Here is an 18667-nt window from a genome sequence, read left to right as displayed (position 1 = left end):
GATTGATTCTGGTGCCACGGTGCACATTGCCAACTCTTTGCAGGCATTTCTGAACAAAAGGGAACCAACAGAGCATGAAAGAAGCATCTTCTCAGGTAATAAGATGCGTTCGCATGTCAAGAACGTTGGGACCTGCAGAATTGTGTTGGAGTCGGGATTCATATTGGATTTGGTTGATGCATTTTATGTTTCATCTTATAGTCGGAGCCTAATTTCAATTTCAAGACTTGACAAGTTTGGTTTTGCTTTTAAATTTGAAAAATCTGAACTTATTATTATGAAAAATTCAATGAATATAGGTTCTGCATATATGTGTGATGGTTTGTATCGATTAAGAACCAAACTCCAAATTCAGGAATCTCACTCCATTGAGAACACAATGATTAACAATAAACGTGGTCTAAAGGATAATCAATCTTATTTACTTTGGCATCGAAGATTAGGACATATCTCGAAAGAGAGAGTTCAAAGACTCGTAAAAGAGGGAATCCTTGGATCCCTTGATTTTACGAATATAAAACCATGTGTTGACTGCATAAAGGCTAAGGAGTCTAACACATATAAGAAAGATGCCAAACGCAGCAATGAAAAGTTAGAAATAGTGCATACGGATGTCTGCGACCCTTTTTCACTGTGTTATACGGGTGAAAAATATTTTGTCACTTTTATAGACGATTACTCACGGTATATGTATCTCTACTTATTATCTGAAAAATCTGAAATCTTTCAAGTTTTTAAGGACTTCAAGAAAGAAGTAGAGAAACAAACCGGTGAAGTTATTAAGGTTGTCAGGTCAGATAGAGGTGACGAATATTATAGTCGTTTCACTGAAATGGGACAAAAGGAAGGTCCATTAGCGCGGTTTCTAAAAGAGGAAGGCATTGTACCTCAGTATACCATGCCTGGTAGTGCTTACCAGAATGGTGTAGCTGAAAGGAGAAACCGTACGCTTAAAGAAATGGTTTGAGCGATGTTGAATCACTCAAACCTTCCTTTGACCTTGTGGGGTGAAGCTCTTAGGACTGCAGTGCATATTTTGAATAAGGTTCCTACGAAGGCTGTTCAAATGACTCCTTACGAGTTATGGACATGTAGAAAACCTTCTTTGTCATATATGCACATATGGGGATGTCCAGCAGAAGCTAAATTGTATAACACACATATAAAAGCTTTTGATCCTAGGATAACTAGTGGTTTCTTCATTGGTTATCCAAAAAGATCGAAAGATTTTAGGTTTTATTGTCTATCTCACACACCACAGATAGTGGAAACAGATAAAGCAAGATTTCTTGAAAATGGTTTTGTTGGAATAGATGCATCTCAAAATATTGATTTTGAGGAAATACATGATTCAGATTCTACACCTGCTGAGGATAATGACCCAATTTTCTCTATCATTGATCCTTCGAGTAATGTAAGAGAAAGTTCAGTCAATGAACATCAATCCCAACTAGATCCGGTTGTTGATGAGGATATACAACAACAATAGGATACATAGGCTCATTTTGAACCACCTGCAGCACCTGTATGGAGGTCTACCAGAATTAGGAAATTTGCTATCCATTCGAACTATGTGGTGTATTTACAAGAGTCAAATGATTCCATAGACATTGATGAAGATCCCTTCACATTTGCAGAAGCCATTGAAAGTGAAAGATCAACACATTGGATCAATGCATGAAAGAAGAGCTTGACTCTATGGCAAAGAACCAAGTGTGGGATCTTGTACCTCGACCTGATGGAGTTAGACCTATTGGTTGTAAATGGGTTTACAAAACCAAAACATACTCTAAAGGTCATGTGGAGAGGTACAAGGCTAAGCTTGTTGCAAAAGGTTTCACACAGATAGAGGGCATTGATTATAATGAGACTTTTTCTCCTGTCTCAACTAAGGAATCATTGAGGATAATCATGGCCCTCGTAGCTCATTTTGATTTAGAGCTACATCAGATGGATGTGAAAACTGCCTTCCTGAATGGGGATCTGGATGAGGAGGTATATATGCAACAACCTCCTGGTTTCAGTATAGATGACTCGAATAACTTAGTTTGCAAATTGAATAAGTCACTTTATGGACTTAAACAAGTCTCCCGTCAGTGGTATAAGAAGTTCAATCAGGTAATAATGAACTTTGGATTCACTGAAAACATTGTTGATCAGTGTATTTACATTAAGACTAGTGGGAGTAAGTTCATAATTTTGGTTTTATATGTTGACGATATTCTTCTTGCAACTAATGATTTGAGTCTTTTACATGAAACAAAAGATTTTCTTTTCTCTCATTTCGATATGAAAGACATGGATGAGGCCACTTATGTCCTTGGAATCGAGATCTGTTGTAACAGAACTAAGGGTGTCCTTGGCCTATCTCAGAAATCCTATATCCTTAAGGTTCTTAAAAGATATGGGATGGAGAATTGTTCTCCTAGTTTGGCACCTATAGTGAAAGGGGATAAATTGAGCTTGAAGGATTGTTCTCAGGATGATATTGCGAAGGCTCAGATGGATGTTGTCCCATATGCTTCAGCAGTTGGGAGTTTACAGTACGCGCAGACCTGCACTCGACCTGATATAGCATTTGTTGTGGGAATGCTTGGTAGATATCAGTCAAATCCAGGCATTGTGCACTGGAAGGCAGCAAAGAAGGTCATGCGCTATTTACAAGGAACGAAAAACTATATGTTGACCTACAGGAAAGCGAACCACCTAGAGGTCGTTGGATACTCTGATGCGGACTTAGGAGGGTGTATTGACAGTAGAAATCCACTATTGGATACATTTTCCTTCTAGCGGGTGGTGCTGTCTCATGGAGAAGTGGAAAGCAGTCTACCACTGCTGCTCATACCATGGAGGCAGAATTTATTGCTCTATACGAGACTACGTCACATGCCATTTGGATAAGAAACTTTATTATGGGTCTTGGTATAGTGGATTCTATTGAGAGACCACTAAAGATCTTTTGTGATAATGAAGCAGCCGTGTCCTTTTCAAATAACAACAAGAGCTCAACATCGTGTCGACACATGGAGTTAAAATATTTTGTTGTTAAAAAAAGGACCGAGAATCATCTGGTATGTATTGATACAATTGGGACGAAGAAAATGACTGCGGATCCCCTTACTAAAGGGCTAGCACCGGGATTGTATTCTCAACATGTAAAGGGGATGGGTCTTTTTTATTCCTTCTGATGTATGACAATACATTATGTAATCACATTTATGTTTATGTTTTGATTCTCTAAAGTTTTGAGTTATTGTTGATTTTGCATAAAGAATCTCTCATATAGGTTAGAGAGAATAGCAGAATAACAATATTAAAGGACCAATAGAATAGATGAGAGACCAACCTATTTATAAAGGTAATTTCTTTACATGCCTAAGCACTGAAGGTGAATTGTAGTGTAGTACAAGGAAATATGACATTTCATAAATGGGTGTTCATATCCTTGACTCATACAATTCATCCTTGTGATAAAGGGTGGCATGTGAACCCACATGAAGAGTTAAATCGAGATAACAATATACACCTCGATTTAGTACACTTTTGGTGTCAATGGGTCAAGTGGGAGAATGTTGGACATTTTGGGTTATGGGTCCAACCCACAGTTTGACCCAGTTTGACACCCTCTTAGTGGGTCACGTAAGTGGCTGATTAATGGAGATAGTGGGTGTGAGTTACGTGAATGTGGAGAGACCACATTCACGTAACTGCCCAATTTCTCCATTATATAAAGGGTTAGGGGTTACGAAGTTAATGAGAATTTGTAACATATCCCTGCCCAAATTCAATTCTGCATTCAGGCTTAAGCAGAATAGGGTCCTGCTCACCGTCGACATAAGGCCTGGGCTCATTGTGGGCGTCGACCGGATGAGGAGAACGCTGAACCTCCTACACGATCAATGGCGAATCCAGGTACGCTCCCTGTCATCTTGTTTTCACATGGTATCGCCCAACATACCATGCATGGTTCGTGGCCTTTCAGATGATTACATGGAAACTCTGAGCCATTAAAAACAAGATTGTTTTTAGAATAACAAGTTCAAGGTTTATCAAATAAAAAAAGAATACTGCATAACACTCAAAGAGCATGTTTGGAGTATATGAAAGGATTCAAATCATTCCATTGTCTGGAAGAAACGTAGGCCGTTGGATTCCCCCTCCCATTCACTGCAAAAATTAAACATATTTAATCTATAAAGTTTTATCGAGGTAGCAAAAGCGAACTCCATTCCAATAGTCTTCAGCGTGGTAGTCGAACGTTAGAAATCAGCCCACGAAGGACTCACACAGGGTTGATAAGAGCTCGAGTTGCCAGTATTCTTTCGAAAAGAGGCATAAAGACGAACATGTAATGAGTTCTGAGAAAGGAATTGTTCCTCTCACAAGAAGAACCTGATAAAGATGGGTCCTATTTGCACGACAAGAGTCTGTCATGCTCTTTTCACATCCTCTTGAAGTTCAAACAGAGAAATTACTTTATGAACTTCGTTCTCTGAAAGTTGTCGAACCTCCACCCTGAAGAATCCACAGGTTTGCCAACTCATTCGAAGGACGTTGAGAAGGCTGACTGCAAAACAAGGAGCCAGTGGCCTACTAATAAGCTCAAGCTGAAACAACAGCTAGCGGGATAGGCTAGCGGTTATATATATATATATATATATATATATATATATATAGAGAGAGAGAGAGAGAGAGAGAGAGAGTTACTGGGTTTTGGTCAGTCGGTGTGGAATGAAGTTACTTTACGTAAGCGAATTACAGTCTTTGTTGGACGTTGAAAACACAACCACTTCTATCATACATCCAGTAACAAGAAAAAGGGTGTTTATGACGGGACTGTTGGGGGCTGAAATCGCACTTGCCACCTTTTCGACAATACATCTTCTAAGAAATATGCAATTATGCACTATTGTTTCAAGAGATCTCCTACGTTCACCATTACGATTATTATATTCCATGCTTTGTCACATGGGAATTTAAAAGTTGGTCTTTGTGAGGACTTGGAAAAAGATGACATTATCATTATATTTGTAGAGATACGTCATATGTATTACATTAGATGCTTAGGGTCATCTACCAGTGAAGTTTGTCTGAGACTCATATGTGGAACCCCAGTCCCACAACTGATTTGACATGATGTTACTGAATCCAAAGTTGTGCCTAATCTGAACTAGGATAAGAGTAAGCATACAAGGATCCTATAGGGAGTTCAGACACGACCCTCGTATAAGATTTTACAAAACATACCCGGTGACATATAATATCATGATAAAATTTGAAAAAAGTGAGAATATTGACATAAATAAAATCTAAAACATAAAAAAAAGCACAAGCATATAAAGAAAACAAGTGGACACATTAAAACTATATAAAGCATTAATATTGTGTTAGTATCATAATAAAATATAATAATTTTTTTTAATCCAACAAATTTTGAGATTATATCAGTTTTTACTTTAAAACAAAATCATGATTGTTTTAATTATCGCTGATATTTGTGACTATGGTGACATCTACACTGGTTGCCATTCTCGCCAGTGTTAAAATTGAGCCAAAAAAGGAAGAGGGCTCACATGAAGGATGTAAATTGTTCAGGATTGGGTCAGACATCCCGTTGTATCCAAGTCCATTTAGCCGGATTTGGTAAGCAAAACCAGATACAAAACGTTAATCACATTCAGATTCTGTTTTAGCAATTTTACATTCAAGTCTGTATGTGAATCTGAGCGCAACTCAAAATTAGACAGTATCCTACTCGATTAAACGTAAATATAGTGATACAGCGCATTTGGACTAATCCGGATGTACGCGAGGAGCAGGACCCGATCCAGACTGTTGTACCCGTGACCCCCAAGCCAAAAATACCCATTTTGGGTCCAAACAGGGGTCTAAGGATAATTTTGTCATTTCACATGAATTAATTTTTTGAGATTTTTGTTCCCTCCATCTCAGAAAATACATATTGATGTGTGGTTCCAATTTTGTAATTTTTGAAATAACTCAAAAATATTTGTATATTTTTGCTTTTTTTTTATAGGTATCAGATTCTACGGATCCGAATAATTCTAGTATACGTTAGGCTTAACTTTAGGTACTAGTTGGGTTTATTCTTTTGTTAAAGATTTAATTTTCAAGTTTGGATCTTGAGAGGGATCCAAAATTCAAACTTTGGATCTATATTGGCCACCTTGAGAGAATGCATTTATTGGGCCAATGTGAATTTGAATTCATTGTGTTGTAAGGTTTATTACATATGGCCTTGTTATATTGGATGTGAGGTGACCTCTTATGTGGCCAATCCATCTTTAGCCACCTCACCGTTCATCCATTGACCCCTCTTGAGGTGCCCCCAGCTGCCTCTTGTTTTTTTTAGGATGATTTTTTATTGGGCAGTTCAGTAGTGCAATGAGAGTGCATATTTTGAATTGAGGTCTCTCATTGGCCTCAAGATTGACAGTCTTTCACATGGCCAATGAGAGGTTATGCTAGTTTTAACTTCTTTATGAAAAAATGTAGAGGGCTTTTTTCTTTAACCTCGTTTTAATAATTTTTTGGACTTGAAAAAGTTGTTGGAACCTCCTCTATGGAGAAAACGTGAAGGCTACACCTTGAGGGTGAGCTGGTGGTGTGTGGACCTTGTGGTGACCATTGTGAGTTTGTGAACTCGTGAGGAGTTTAACCCCTGAAAGGACTGTTCGAATGGTGTTCGAAGAGACTTTGGGCATGAAGTCCAGTTGGGTGCGTGAATGCTTGTGGAGAATAAAGGAGTGCGTTGATAAGAATCATGGTGCTTGAATCGACCAACCCTCATCATTGTTGGTTTGGCTAGGAAAACTTATTTATTTTGTTGAACATGTGTTATGAAGGTGGTTGAGTCATGGATTTAATATTTCATTGAGATAGTTCTTGTTTGAGTTCTGATTTGTGTTTGTAATATCTGAAATTGATTGCATGTTTTGAAAGAATTTAGTTTTGTGTAAGTTATCTAATGTTGGATGATTTTCTTGTTTGTATTATGAGTGAAGCTAACCTGAGTTGGGTATTTAGTAGATGAGATTGTGAACATTGGAGAAATTATCTTTAGAAATATTTTTTGTTACAGGTTGAACTTTAGTTAAGCAAAAGAATTAAAATTCAAAACTATATTCTTGTGTGCTTTTGTGGTTGTGTTTATGCATTCATTTCAGTGTGATCCAGTCTCAGTAATCTAACTGTATCTTTCTATATATAAGTCAGATTTGGGTGTGCAAAATTTTCATGACCTTTCATATTTCGGACGTTGGCAGATTTTATTCCTACAGTCTCTGAAAACAGACCAAAACAGAGCCTGTCATTCATGTGACTTAGTTTATCGGTCTGTCTTAATGTTTTTGCATTATCCCAGCTGTCAGATTTTCATGTTCTTGGATTCTTCGGAAATCTGACAAATTTTTTTATCATCTTAGTGTTTAGTAAAGTCAGACATGACCAAGTTCATTGAACTGTAACTTTTCCACATGAAACCCAACCCCTCCCCCCTCCTCATCTAGATCACCGGAAAGGATCCAAAAGTCAAGCTCTGATCAGCAGGGATGCAGCTCACCAAAGGGTGAGAGGACGTTCTGGAGTTAAAATGAAAGAGAAGGAGATACCTAGAAAGAAACCACACTAGGTCATTAAACGGCAACAAAGGCTTTAATGGACTTGATTTTCAAAATCAAAACGAAATAAAGAAAAAATCAACCCCCACTTGCATGTAAAAGAATGTCGGTCATGCTTTGGATCCCAAACGTTTAAACGTTGCAAAAACAAAAAAGTTTCTCGAAATTCTCACCCACCTTCACATTAAAAGTATCGCCTGACAGGCGTTGCGTAACAGCAGGTCCACAGCCTCGTGTCACCACGCCCCCAACGGGTATCCGAACCTAAACCAACGGCTACCCCTACCGCCTTTAAAAGCACTATGGGCCTCCCCATTCTTCACACTGGCTGAGCTCTCTCTCTCTCTCTCAAGTTCGGCTGTGGAAGTTCTGCAAAAAACCATCTTGAAAATGGCTTCCAGATGCATGGCTATATGTTTCTCCCTCACCATCCTCCTCATCTTCTCCTCCTCCGAGGCTCTCCAAATCCCAGTTGGTGGCAAAAACAGCTCCTGGTCGATCCCATCTTCTTCTAAGCTGACCCTGAACCAATGGGCCGAGCAAACCCGGTTCCAAATCGGCGACGTGCTTGGTATTTCTATGATTCCCATATTCGTCTTTCTTACCGATTCTGACTCCTCTTTCTGACGATTCTTTGTTGTGCTTTCTCTGTTGTAGTGTGGAGGTACAACCCCCAGCAGGACTCCGTGCTGCAGGTGACCCAGAAGGACTACCAGAACTGCAACACCTCGAGCCCGATCGCCTCGCACAGCGACGGGAACACCACCGTGACGCTGGACCGGTCTGGCCCCTTCTACTTCATCAGCGGAGCCAAGGGGAACTGCGAGAAGGGGGAAAAGCTCGTCGTGGTGGTGCTGTCGCCGCGGGGTGGAGCTCCGGCAGCAGCGCCGGCGTCGGAGGCTCCAGCAAGCCCTCCGATGAGCTCTGCTGCGGCTTCTTCTGGCTTGGTTGGTTTCGGGAGCAGCCTGCCGTCGTGCTTTGCTTTGGTTGCTGGCTTGATGGGGCTGCTGGCTCTGTGAGGAGGGAGAGGCAAAGATGCTTTTTCTTCCTCAACCTTTCTATGTTTCGTCCCACATTGGTTTATTCTTTTTTGGTTTTGTTTTTCCATTTTTTTTTGTTGGCGATGGTAGTGGGAATTTGTTGGATTTTCCCTTTCCTTTGAAGAATCTGGTGTTTTCTGTGTGATCGTGATATATATATGATTCGTTCATTTATTTGAAATCTCTCTCTCTCTCTCTCAGAGACAGACAAGTTATAACTCGAGAAGCGCAAAATTTTTTGATTTACAGTATTCGATTGTCTAAATATGACAGTTTTAAGGGATCACAAACTTTGTAATTTGGATGCCACATTTACATGGCTTAGCTTCCATAATCAAGGTTAATGTTACAAGAAAGAGAAAATAAAAATAATTTGCTCGCGAAAGAAGAAAAGATATAGTCGAAGACGACAACTTTACCCCCAACAGGCCATCCTGGAGATTTTGGGTGAGTTGTTTTCAGTTGCTTCCACTTTCCACAACGCCTTTATTTTTCAGGTGCCAAAAGAAAGTTTCAAAACGGGGGTCCCCATTATATAGCAAATGCAGCTTTTGGAGGGATGAGACATTCTGTAAACACAACTTTGATATATGTAGCACGAAGGCCGTAAAAAAACTGCATTTATGAGATATTCTATAGAAAGTTAAAACATTCTACACCAACTAGCTGAAGGGGAAGGGGGGTTTTCTCTGTGGAGGGGAAAGCTAATCTAGAAACGTGAAGGGGAAGGGGGGTTTTCTCTGTGGAGGGGAAGGGGAAAGCTAATCAAAAACACTCAAAGGCGGGTTAATGAAGCACACCCACAGAATAAAGTCCCTTCTCCCGAGTGGATGGCATCAATTAAGTATGGAACTTAATTAGAATGGAGAAATACAGTCGCACGCTTACTCTTTAATTATGTTCTTTCCATCTTGTCATTAAATTCAGTCTGAACAGACTGGTTCAGTGTTGTGAGAGGCGTACGCCTCAGTACCTGAAGCGTACGCCTCAGAGGCGAGGCGCACGCTCAAGGTACTGAGGCGTTACTGTGATGCGCCCCTCATCAACCTCCGACCAGTTGTGACCACCGACCACCGGAGTTGCTGTGCTGCAGCTGCTGCTCAGTCTTCTCCGACCACCGGACGACCGGCATATCCCTCGCTTCCGTACCAGCTGGGCGGTGGTCCTTCTCTTACTGCCTCCCCTCCCACCGCTTCACTTCCATTCCAGTTGTGAGAGGCGTACGCCTCAGTACCTGAGGCGTACGCCTCAGAGGCGAAGCGCAGGCTCAACGCCTCGCTTCGCCTCATCGCATTTAACAACCTTGGACTGGTTTTCTCGACACAACTCGCTTTCAGCCAAATGCAGAATCCAGCTGCATAACTTCTCTCACAATAGAACAAAGAGCACGAAATAGGAAACGAAAATGACATGGAGGGTTGTATTAAACCAGCATTATGCATCCTTAAAGCAGCGTTGCAGTCAGGCTCTTCCACACTTAGCAGCTTAACAGTCTCCCATGTAAAGTCTGAATCATCACGTCCAAAGTGCCCATAAGCAGCAGTCTTTTGGTACCTGAAATTGCCCCCTCTTCAGATCCAAATCGATAGCAACCATCCCAGGCCTGAAATCAAAACTCTTTAATCAGAGTGAGTATGTCCTTATCAGGGAGCTTTCCTATCTTGTATCCACAAATACTGAGTGGCTCAGGCACCCCTATTGCATATGAGACCTGAACTATGCAGCGACGAGCCAGGCCTGAAGCAACCACTCTTTGTGGCCTGCCTAACTAACTATATAGGCACCACTTCTGTCCGTCCACCTTTGTAGGGTCCTTGCCTGAGAATACACCACCCCATGAGCATCACCCCACCCTCCATAGGTGTCAATTATGAAGCTTCCTGTAAGCCCCCCATCACTATGGGGTCCCCCAATGACAAATCTCCCAGATGGGTTCAAATGAAATATAGTCCTTTCATCAAGGTACTTTGATGGGATCACAGGCTTGATCACTCCTTCAAATCTGCTGTTATCTTCTCGTTCGTCACAGACTCATCACGCTATGTGGAGATAAGGACGGTGTGGACTTTCAGTGGGATAATGGCACCTCCTTCATTTCTGTACTCAACAGTGACTTGTGTCTTCTCCCATCAGGCCTCAGCCATGGGCAAGTGCCGTTCTTCGACGTACGGGGTCTCCCCACAAGTGTGAATCGATGAAAATAATAATGCAATGACAATGGAAGAAATAAAACCAAAACAAATCAACAACCGAAAACAAAACAGCACACAACCATTTACGTGCTTCCCTCTCAACTGAGGTACGTCCACGGTGACCAATAGGTCATCAACTTTCACTTTCTTCAAACAAAGATTACAGAGCGACCAAAAGGCATAAATCTTACAAACACACAAGGTGTAACGAAATGGACAAAAGAATATACCTCACAGAGGAATAAAGAACGAATGATCTGAAGAACCAGCTTGACGAAGCTGTCCTGAAAGAAGTGTAGCAACACTTCTTACTTTTTGTTCACTTCATACCCTTTTGGTGCCCTAAAAGAGTTTTTCACCCTTTTTCGCTCTTTTCTGCTTCTTCTTCAGCTTTTTTTCTCTCTCTCATCCATCCCTTAAATAAAGGACAAGACCCTCATTTAATGAGGAAGACTAAATGTCTTGCACAACTTACAATGCACCTGAAGCGCATTAGCACAAATCGTTATCCACCTAAAGCCACAAATCGCTATCCAGCGACTACTATAAATTGCTATGCAGCGATACCATAAATCGCTATGCAACGATACCACAAATCACTATCCAGCGATACTACAAATCATTATTCAGGTTAAAACCAGAGTTACCGGAAGCGCGCTTCCCCGAAGCGCGCTTCGGAAGCGCGGAACATCGCGCTTTCGAAGCGTGGGGGGAAGCGTCCCCCTTTTTTGGGAAGCGCACCCCCCTTTTTTGGGAAGTGCGCTTCCCTTTAATGGGGGGCGCGCTTCCCCCTCGCTTCCCCCACACTTCCCCCTCGCTTCCCCCACGCTTCCCATGTTTTTTTCAATTTTTTTGTATTTTTTATTTTTTATTTTTATTTTTTTCGCTTCCCCCTCGCTTTCGAGACGCTTCCTATGTCGCTTCCGAGACGCTTCCTAGGTCGCTTCCGAGACACTTCCCGAATCGCTCCTAAGTGGTCCCGCGCTTCCCCGCTTCCTAAAATTTTGAAAGTGCCTCGCTTCCCGCTCCCACTTCCCGTATCGCTTCCCGCTCCCGCTTCCTCAACTGGCAACCATGGTTAAAACACTCTTCGCCAAATCATTATCCACAAATCATTGATTCTCAAACTCTGGACAACTGAATTGTCATTCAACTGAGAGGACTTCTACAAATCGCTATCCAACGAATACTATAAATCGCTATGCAGCGATACCACAAATCGCTATTCAGTGAATACAAAAATCATCCTCAAGAAGATAAAACATCATGCTTAGAATTCTGCAGCGATATTGAATGTGCATCGAACCAATGAATCACACAAAGAAGGAAAACTCAATAATTCTCCCCCTTCCTGACTTATGTGGAAGCTTCTTTCATTCCTGTTAGGAATCGAAACTTCTCATGCTTATCCTTGGGCAATGACTTGGTCAACATATCTGATGTATTGTCATCAGTATGCACTTTCTTCAGTTGTAACAATTTTTCATTCAAGACATTTCGAATCCAGTGGTATCGAACATCCATATGTTTTGATCTTGAATGAAACGAAGAATTCTTACTCAAGTGAATCACACTTTGGCTATCACAGTGAAGAACATACTCTTCTTGCTTCAAGCCTAACTCTTGCAAGAATTTCTTCACCCACAACAATTATTTACTGGCTTTTGTAATGGTGATGAACTCAACTTCTGTAGTGGAGAGAGCTACACATTTCTATAACTTTCACTGCCATGCAACTGCTCCTCCTGTAAAAGTAATCAAATACCCAAAAATAGACTTTCTACTGTCTACATCATCAGCCATATCAGAATCTGTGAACCCATCAAGAATAGGTTCACCATTTCTAAAACACAGGCTCAACTTTGAAGTGCCCTAAAAATACCTCAAAATCCATTTCAATGTTGCCCGGTGTTCCTTCCCTGGATTTGACAGAAATCGACTAACAACTCCAACAACATGAGCTATGTTTGGTTGAGTACAGACCATAACATACATCAACGAACCTACTACCGAAGCATAGAGAATTTTCTGCATCTCAATTCCTTCTTCATTATTTGCAGGACATTGACTTGAGCTAAGTTTGAAATGGCTTGCAAGTAGACAATTAACAGGCTTTGCTTTGTCCATGTTAAACCTCTCAAGAACCTTTCTAATATACTTCTCTTGTGATAACTAGATCAGCCCATGTGATCTGTCATGAACGATTCTCATTCCAAGAATTTGCTTTGCTGAACCTAAATCATTCATGGCAAAGGTCTCACTCAGCTCCAACTTTAACTTGTTTATCCTGTTGATGTCTTGACCCACAATCAACATATCATCCAAATAAAGCAAGAAAATGGTAAAATTACCAACTGAAAATTTCTTCACAAACACAATGGTCTGTGGAGGTTCTTGAATATCCATACTCAGTCATAAAGGAATCAAACTTCTTATACCACTGCCTTGGTACTTGCTTCAATCCATACAAGCTCTTCTTCAGCTTGCAAAGTAGGTGCTCTTTACCCTTGTTAATGAAGCCCTTAGGTTGCTTCATATAAATTTCTTCTTCCAAGTCACCATGCAGAAATGCAGTCTTCACATCAAACTGCTCAACTTTCAAATTCATGCTTGCAGCTATATCGAGCATAGTTTGGATGGAGGACATCTTTACAACTGGTGAGAAAATTTTATCAAAATCAACTCCCTTCTTTTGAGCAAAACCTTTCACTACAAGTTGTGTCTTGTATCTAGGTTGAGAGTTGATCCCATCAGTCTTTTGCTTGACGACCCACTTGTTCTTCAACACCTTCTTCCCTTTAGGTGTCTTTACCAGATCAAAGATGTGATTCTCATGCGATGAATTCATTTCCTCTTTCATTGCCTTAAGTCACTCAGTTTGGTTTTCATTCTCCAAAACTTCTTTAAAAGTTTTTGTCTCACCTTGATCTGTAATCATCACATACTCATTCAATGAGTATTTTCTGGATAGTTGTTTCTCTCTGGTAGACCTCCTTATCAGAGTCTGAGGAAGTGACTCTTGGGGTGTTGGCTCCCCCTCAATTTTTGTCTCATCATATCCTTCCTCTGCATAATTATGAGGAGGTGACATATCCTTCACAAAATCATGAACAACCGACGCATCAAGGGGATCTAAGTCAACAAGATCACCTTTACGGGACTCTGATGGCTCAGACTTGCCAATGTCTTCAATAGTCTGATCTTCCAAGAAGACAATATCTCGAGTTCTGACCACCTTCTTATCAATAGGGTCATAGAGTCTATAGCCAAATTCTTCATGTCCATAGCCAAGAAATATGCACTACTTGGCTTTTGAATCAAGCTTGGACCTCTCTTCCTTCGGAACATGAACAAAAGCTCTGCAGTCGAACACTCTTAAGTGTTCATAGAAAGGTTCTTTCCCTGTCCAAACTTTCTCTAGAATGTCTCTTTTCAAGGGAATAAAAGGAAACAAGTTGATATGATCAGCTGTTGTCCTCATTGCCTTACCTCAGAAAGATCTTGGCAATTTCGAGTGTGACAACAGACATTTGACTCTCTCAAGGATTGTGCGATTCATTCTCTCAGCAACCTCATTCTGTTGAGGTGTCATCCTCATAGTTCTTTCTTGTTTGATGTCATGATTGGTGCAATACTGATCAAATGACCCAATGTATTCACCACCATTATCCGAGCAAACATACTTCAACTGCCTGCCAGTTTCTCTTTCAGTCATGACTTGAATACATCTAGAACTTGGTTTTTAGTTCTCAGTGTATAAGCCAGACTTTCCTAGAGTGATCATCAATGAAAGTCACAAAGTACAATACACCACCAACTATCTTGACCTTCAAAGGTCCACAGACATTAGAATGTACAAGACCTAGAACATGAGATTTTCTAGACACAATGCTTCTATGGAAAGAAACTATGTTCTGTTTACCATCGAAACAATGAACACAAGGTTCCAAAGATGTACCTACTGCACCCACTAGGAGCTCTTTATTAACTAGGACTTGCAGTCCCTTCTCACTTATATGCCTGAGCCTTTTATGCCATATCTCTGTGGATGAGCCAATCTCCACAACATTCACAACACTCTTGCAGATCTTTGCTTGCAAAGTATAAATGAAACATGTCTTTGTTCCTCTTGCTACCACCAAGGAACCCTTGGTTAACTTCCACCTTCCATCACTGAAGGTGTTATTGTAGCCCTCATCATCCAACTTTCTGACTGAGATCAGATTCAGTCGAATGTCTGGTACATGCCTCACATCTTTCAGCAACAATTTGCAGTCAACACTTGTTTTCAAGCAAATGTCGCATATGCCAACAATATTTAACACATCTTCATTTATCATTTGAACATTCCCGAAATCTTCTTGCGAGTAGAAAGTGAAGAAATCAGCCCATGAGGTAACATGAAACGAAGCTCCAGAGTCAATAACCCAATCAGTCTCTTAACCGATCAGATTGATATTAGTGTCATCACAGATAACCATGAGCTCTCCATCTGTGACTGCGGTTGTGGCACTCTGCTTTTCTTCTAAGCTATTCTCTTTGCTCTACTCCTTTAACTTGAACTTCCTATACTTCCACTTCATATGCCCCTTCTTGTGGCAAAAATAACACTCGACGTCTTTTTTTAAGCTCGAGTGTGAGTGACCTCTGGATTTACCACGGTATTGCAAAGTCTTGCTCTTACTCCTACTTTTCTCTCAATTTTCAATCACAAGTGCCTCAGAGGTAGAAGGACCTGATGACTTTCATCTCATCTCTTTATTCAGCAGACTGCTAGTAACTTGGCTCATCGTTATCGTTCCATCAGGTGCAGAGTTATTAACTGTGACCACTAAGGTTTGTCAACTCTCAAGAAGGGAATTAAGGAGCAACATGGCTTATAACTCATCATCAAAAATGATTTTCATAGTGGTCAACTGATTCACAATGCTTTTGATCGCATTCAAATGCTCTACAATAGAGTCGCCCTATTTATACTTGAGGTATACAAGCTTTCAAAATAGAAAGGCCTTATTCAGTGTCGTCTTTTTGTCATAAAGGCTTTCTAGTTTGGTCCAAAGACCATGCACCAAAGTATCTGTGGATACATAATGAAAGACACTATCATATATCCATTGCCGAACGAAACCGACCACCTTTCGGTCTAGCTTTCTCCATTCATCATCTTTCATCTCTTCTGGTTTATCGCTTACACCCACTATGGGTCCATCTAAATTTTTACAAACCAAGAGGTCTTCCATCTTTGTTTTTCAGGTCATCCAGTTTGTAACATTCAAATGGATCATACGACCAATGTTGTTTTCCATGACTTTACACACAAATATATGAATCTGGCTCTGATACCAGATGTTGGGGTCAAAATGGACGTACCAGGTCTCCCCTCAAGTGCTAATCGATGGAAATAATAATGCGATGATAGTGAAAGAAATAAAACCAAAATAAATAAACTGCGGAAACAAAACATCACACAACGATTTACGTGGTTCTCTCTCAACTGAGGTACGTCCACGGTGACCAATAGGTCAGCAACTTTCACTTTCTTCAAACAAAGATTATAGAGCGACCAAAAGGCATAAACCTTATAAACACGCAAGGTGTAACGAAATGAACAAAAGGATATACCTCACTGAGGAACAAAGAACAAATGATCTTAAGAACTAGCATGACGAAGCTATCCTAAAAGAAGTGTAGCAGCACTTCTAGCTTTTGTTCACTCCACACCCTTTCGGTGCCTTAAAAGAGTTTTCACCCTTTTTCGCTCTTTTCTACTTCTTCTTCAGCTTCTTTTTTTCTCTCTCTCATCCATCCCTTAAATAGAGGACGAGACCCACATTTAATGTGGAAGACTAAATGTCTTGCACAACTTACAATGCGCCTGAAGCGCATTAGCATAAATCGCTATCCACCTGAAGCCACAAATCGCTATCCAACAACTGCTACAAATCAATATGCAACGATACCACAAATCACTATGCAGCGATACCATAAATCGCTATCCAGCGATACTATAAATCGCTATTCAGGTTAAAGCACTTTTCTCCAAATCGTTATCCATAAATCATTGATCTTCAAACTCTAAACAACTGAAATGTCATTCAGTTGAGAGGACTTCTACAAATCGCTATCCAGCGAATACTACAAATCGCTATGCAACGATACCACAAATCGCTATCCAGCGAATACGAAAATCGTTCTCAAGAAGATCAAGCATCGTGCTTGAAATTCTGCAGTGATACTGAATGTGCATCGAACCAATGAATTCCACAAAAGAGGGAAACCCAATAAGTGAGTCTTGCACCAAGCTTTATTGCTAACACATGGGTAAGAAGCATGAGCTCAAGAGTCTCATCTGTGGTGTATCCAAACATGTGGTCGTGGTCACCAACACCAATCTCCTCCAGCCTCTTGGTGAGATGGCCATGACACCTTGAGCAATATATTGGCTTTGTTGCTCAATGTTCACAAGGACGTTGCAGTTGTCGGCGTCCAGGCCAACGTCTACATAGACGAAGTCTATATCTTCATGTCTCTAACAATCTTTTTATAGTTGATTTGAACCTTGGTTGTGAAATCTCCAAAGACCATGACCATGTTGGTCTTGGTGCATGTCTCGCATGCTACCTTGCTGTCTGGGTCTTGTTCCAAGCAAGCGTCGAGGATGGCACCTGAGATCTGATCACAAAGCTTGTCAGGATGGCCCTCGTTTACAGACTCTGAGGTGAAGAGGAAAGTGTCCATCTGCAACGGCCAAAATTGTTGACAGTAAGCAAAAACTTATATAAATGAGAAACTTTTGAGTGTTTTAGACCATGATTACCAGAATATCACTTATGTTACATGGGAATCGTGATTTATAAAAGGTGGAATCCGAATCATCAAGAATCACAAATCTCAAAGATGAGAAACTCAATTACATATACGTGAATCTTAGTTCTCCTGACTGGGAATCCCGATTCTTTCAAGAATCCCTATTCTCATAAGTCCAGAATGTCAATTTCACGACGTTTAGACCATAGTTACCGGAATTGCTTATGCTACACGGGAATCATGATTTGTAAAAAGTGGAATAAGATTCATTAAGAATCATGAATTCCAATGATGGAAAACTCAATTCCAGGATATGAATCTCGATTCTTCTGACTGGAGAATCCAACTTTTTCAAGAATCTTTGTTATCATAAGCTAAGAATCTTGATTTTGTCGTGACAAACTTGTTTGTTCAAAAATCGTGATTCCCTCAGAAATCTTGGTTCATTTAAGAGTTCTGATTGTTATGCTCATGTAATTTTACATATCACTTTCTAAACGATTTCATATGATGCTTCCTACTTTCTTCTCACTCCCTCAATCATGATTTCATGCGAATTCCCATTCCCACTCTGGTAACTATGTTTCAAACATTAGATGCATACGCTATTGTAAAGAAGGACGAGCAAAAGAAAATAGAGTTGATATGTAAACAAGGAAATTTCAACTAAGGTCTTTGCCCTTCATCTATTTTCAACCTCCGGGCATATATTTAGCATTTATAGAAAAGAACAAAACAAAGTAGAGTTCATGTGCAAAGAATGATGATCAACTAAAGAAGTGTGTGTTGGACACAACGGATTTGGGTCCAACCCATTGGGTGACTCGGTTTGGCACCATTAGTGGGCCACGTAATGGGGGGTTAGTGGGTGGGAGTTATGTGAATGTGGAGAGACCACATTCACATAACTACCTCTTTCCCCATTATATAAGCGGAGTAGGCTGCCATAGAAATGATGAGAGATTTATAGCTATTAGCCTACCCCATA

At 40.5% G+C, this 18667-nt stretch overlaps 1 protein-coding gene and 1 pseudogene across 1 annotated transcript; one reads left to right on the top strand and one right to left on the bottom strand.

Moving 5' to 3' along the window:
• Positions 1–8045: 8045 nt before the first annotated feature.
• On the top strand, positions 8046–8659 carry LOC149835468 (early nodulin-like protein 14). The gene is made up of 2 exons (XM_090009591.1): positions 8046–8211; positions 8298–8659. The coding sequence occupies exons 1-2, from the start codon at positions 8046–8048 to the stop codon at positions 8657–8659; spliced, it is 528 nt and encodes a 175-aa protein (XP_089865717.1).
• Positions 8660–10013: 1354 nt separating this feature from the next.
• LOC149835467 (S-adenosylmethionine synthase 1-like) lies at positions 10014–17610 on the bottom strand (annotated as a pseudogene).
• Between the last annotated feature and the right edge of the window lie 1057 nt (positions 17611–18667).

This window comes from Nuphar pumila, chromosome 6 (assembly GCF_984573655.1).
Source record: "Nuphar pumila chromosome 6, dmNupPumi1.hap1.1, whole genome shotgun sequence".
NCBI classification, from domain to species: domain Eukaryota; kingdom Viridiplantae; phylum Streptophyta; class Magnoliopsida; order Nymphaeales; family Nymphaeaceae; genus Nuphar; species Nuphar pumila.
Note: the sequence above shows the minus strand (reverse complement) of the source record. Positions and strands in the feature narration are given on the sequence as shown.

Excerpts from the sequence above, each read along its gene's own strand:
- LOC149835468 (XM_090009591.1), top strand. The coding sequence starts at position 8,046 with ATGGCTATATGTTTCTCCCTCACCATCCTCCTCATCTTCTCCTCCTCC. Across the intron at positions 8,212-8,297 it reads CCAAATCGGCGACGTGCTTG|TGTGGAGGTACAACCCCCAG; the intron begins GTATTTCTATGA and ends TCTCTGTTGTAG.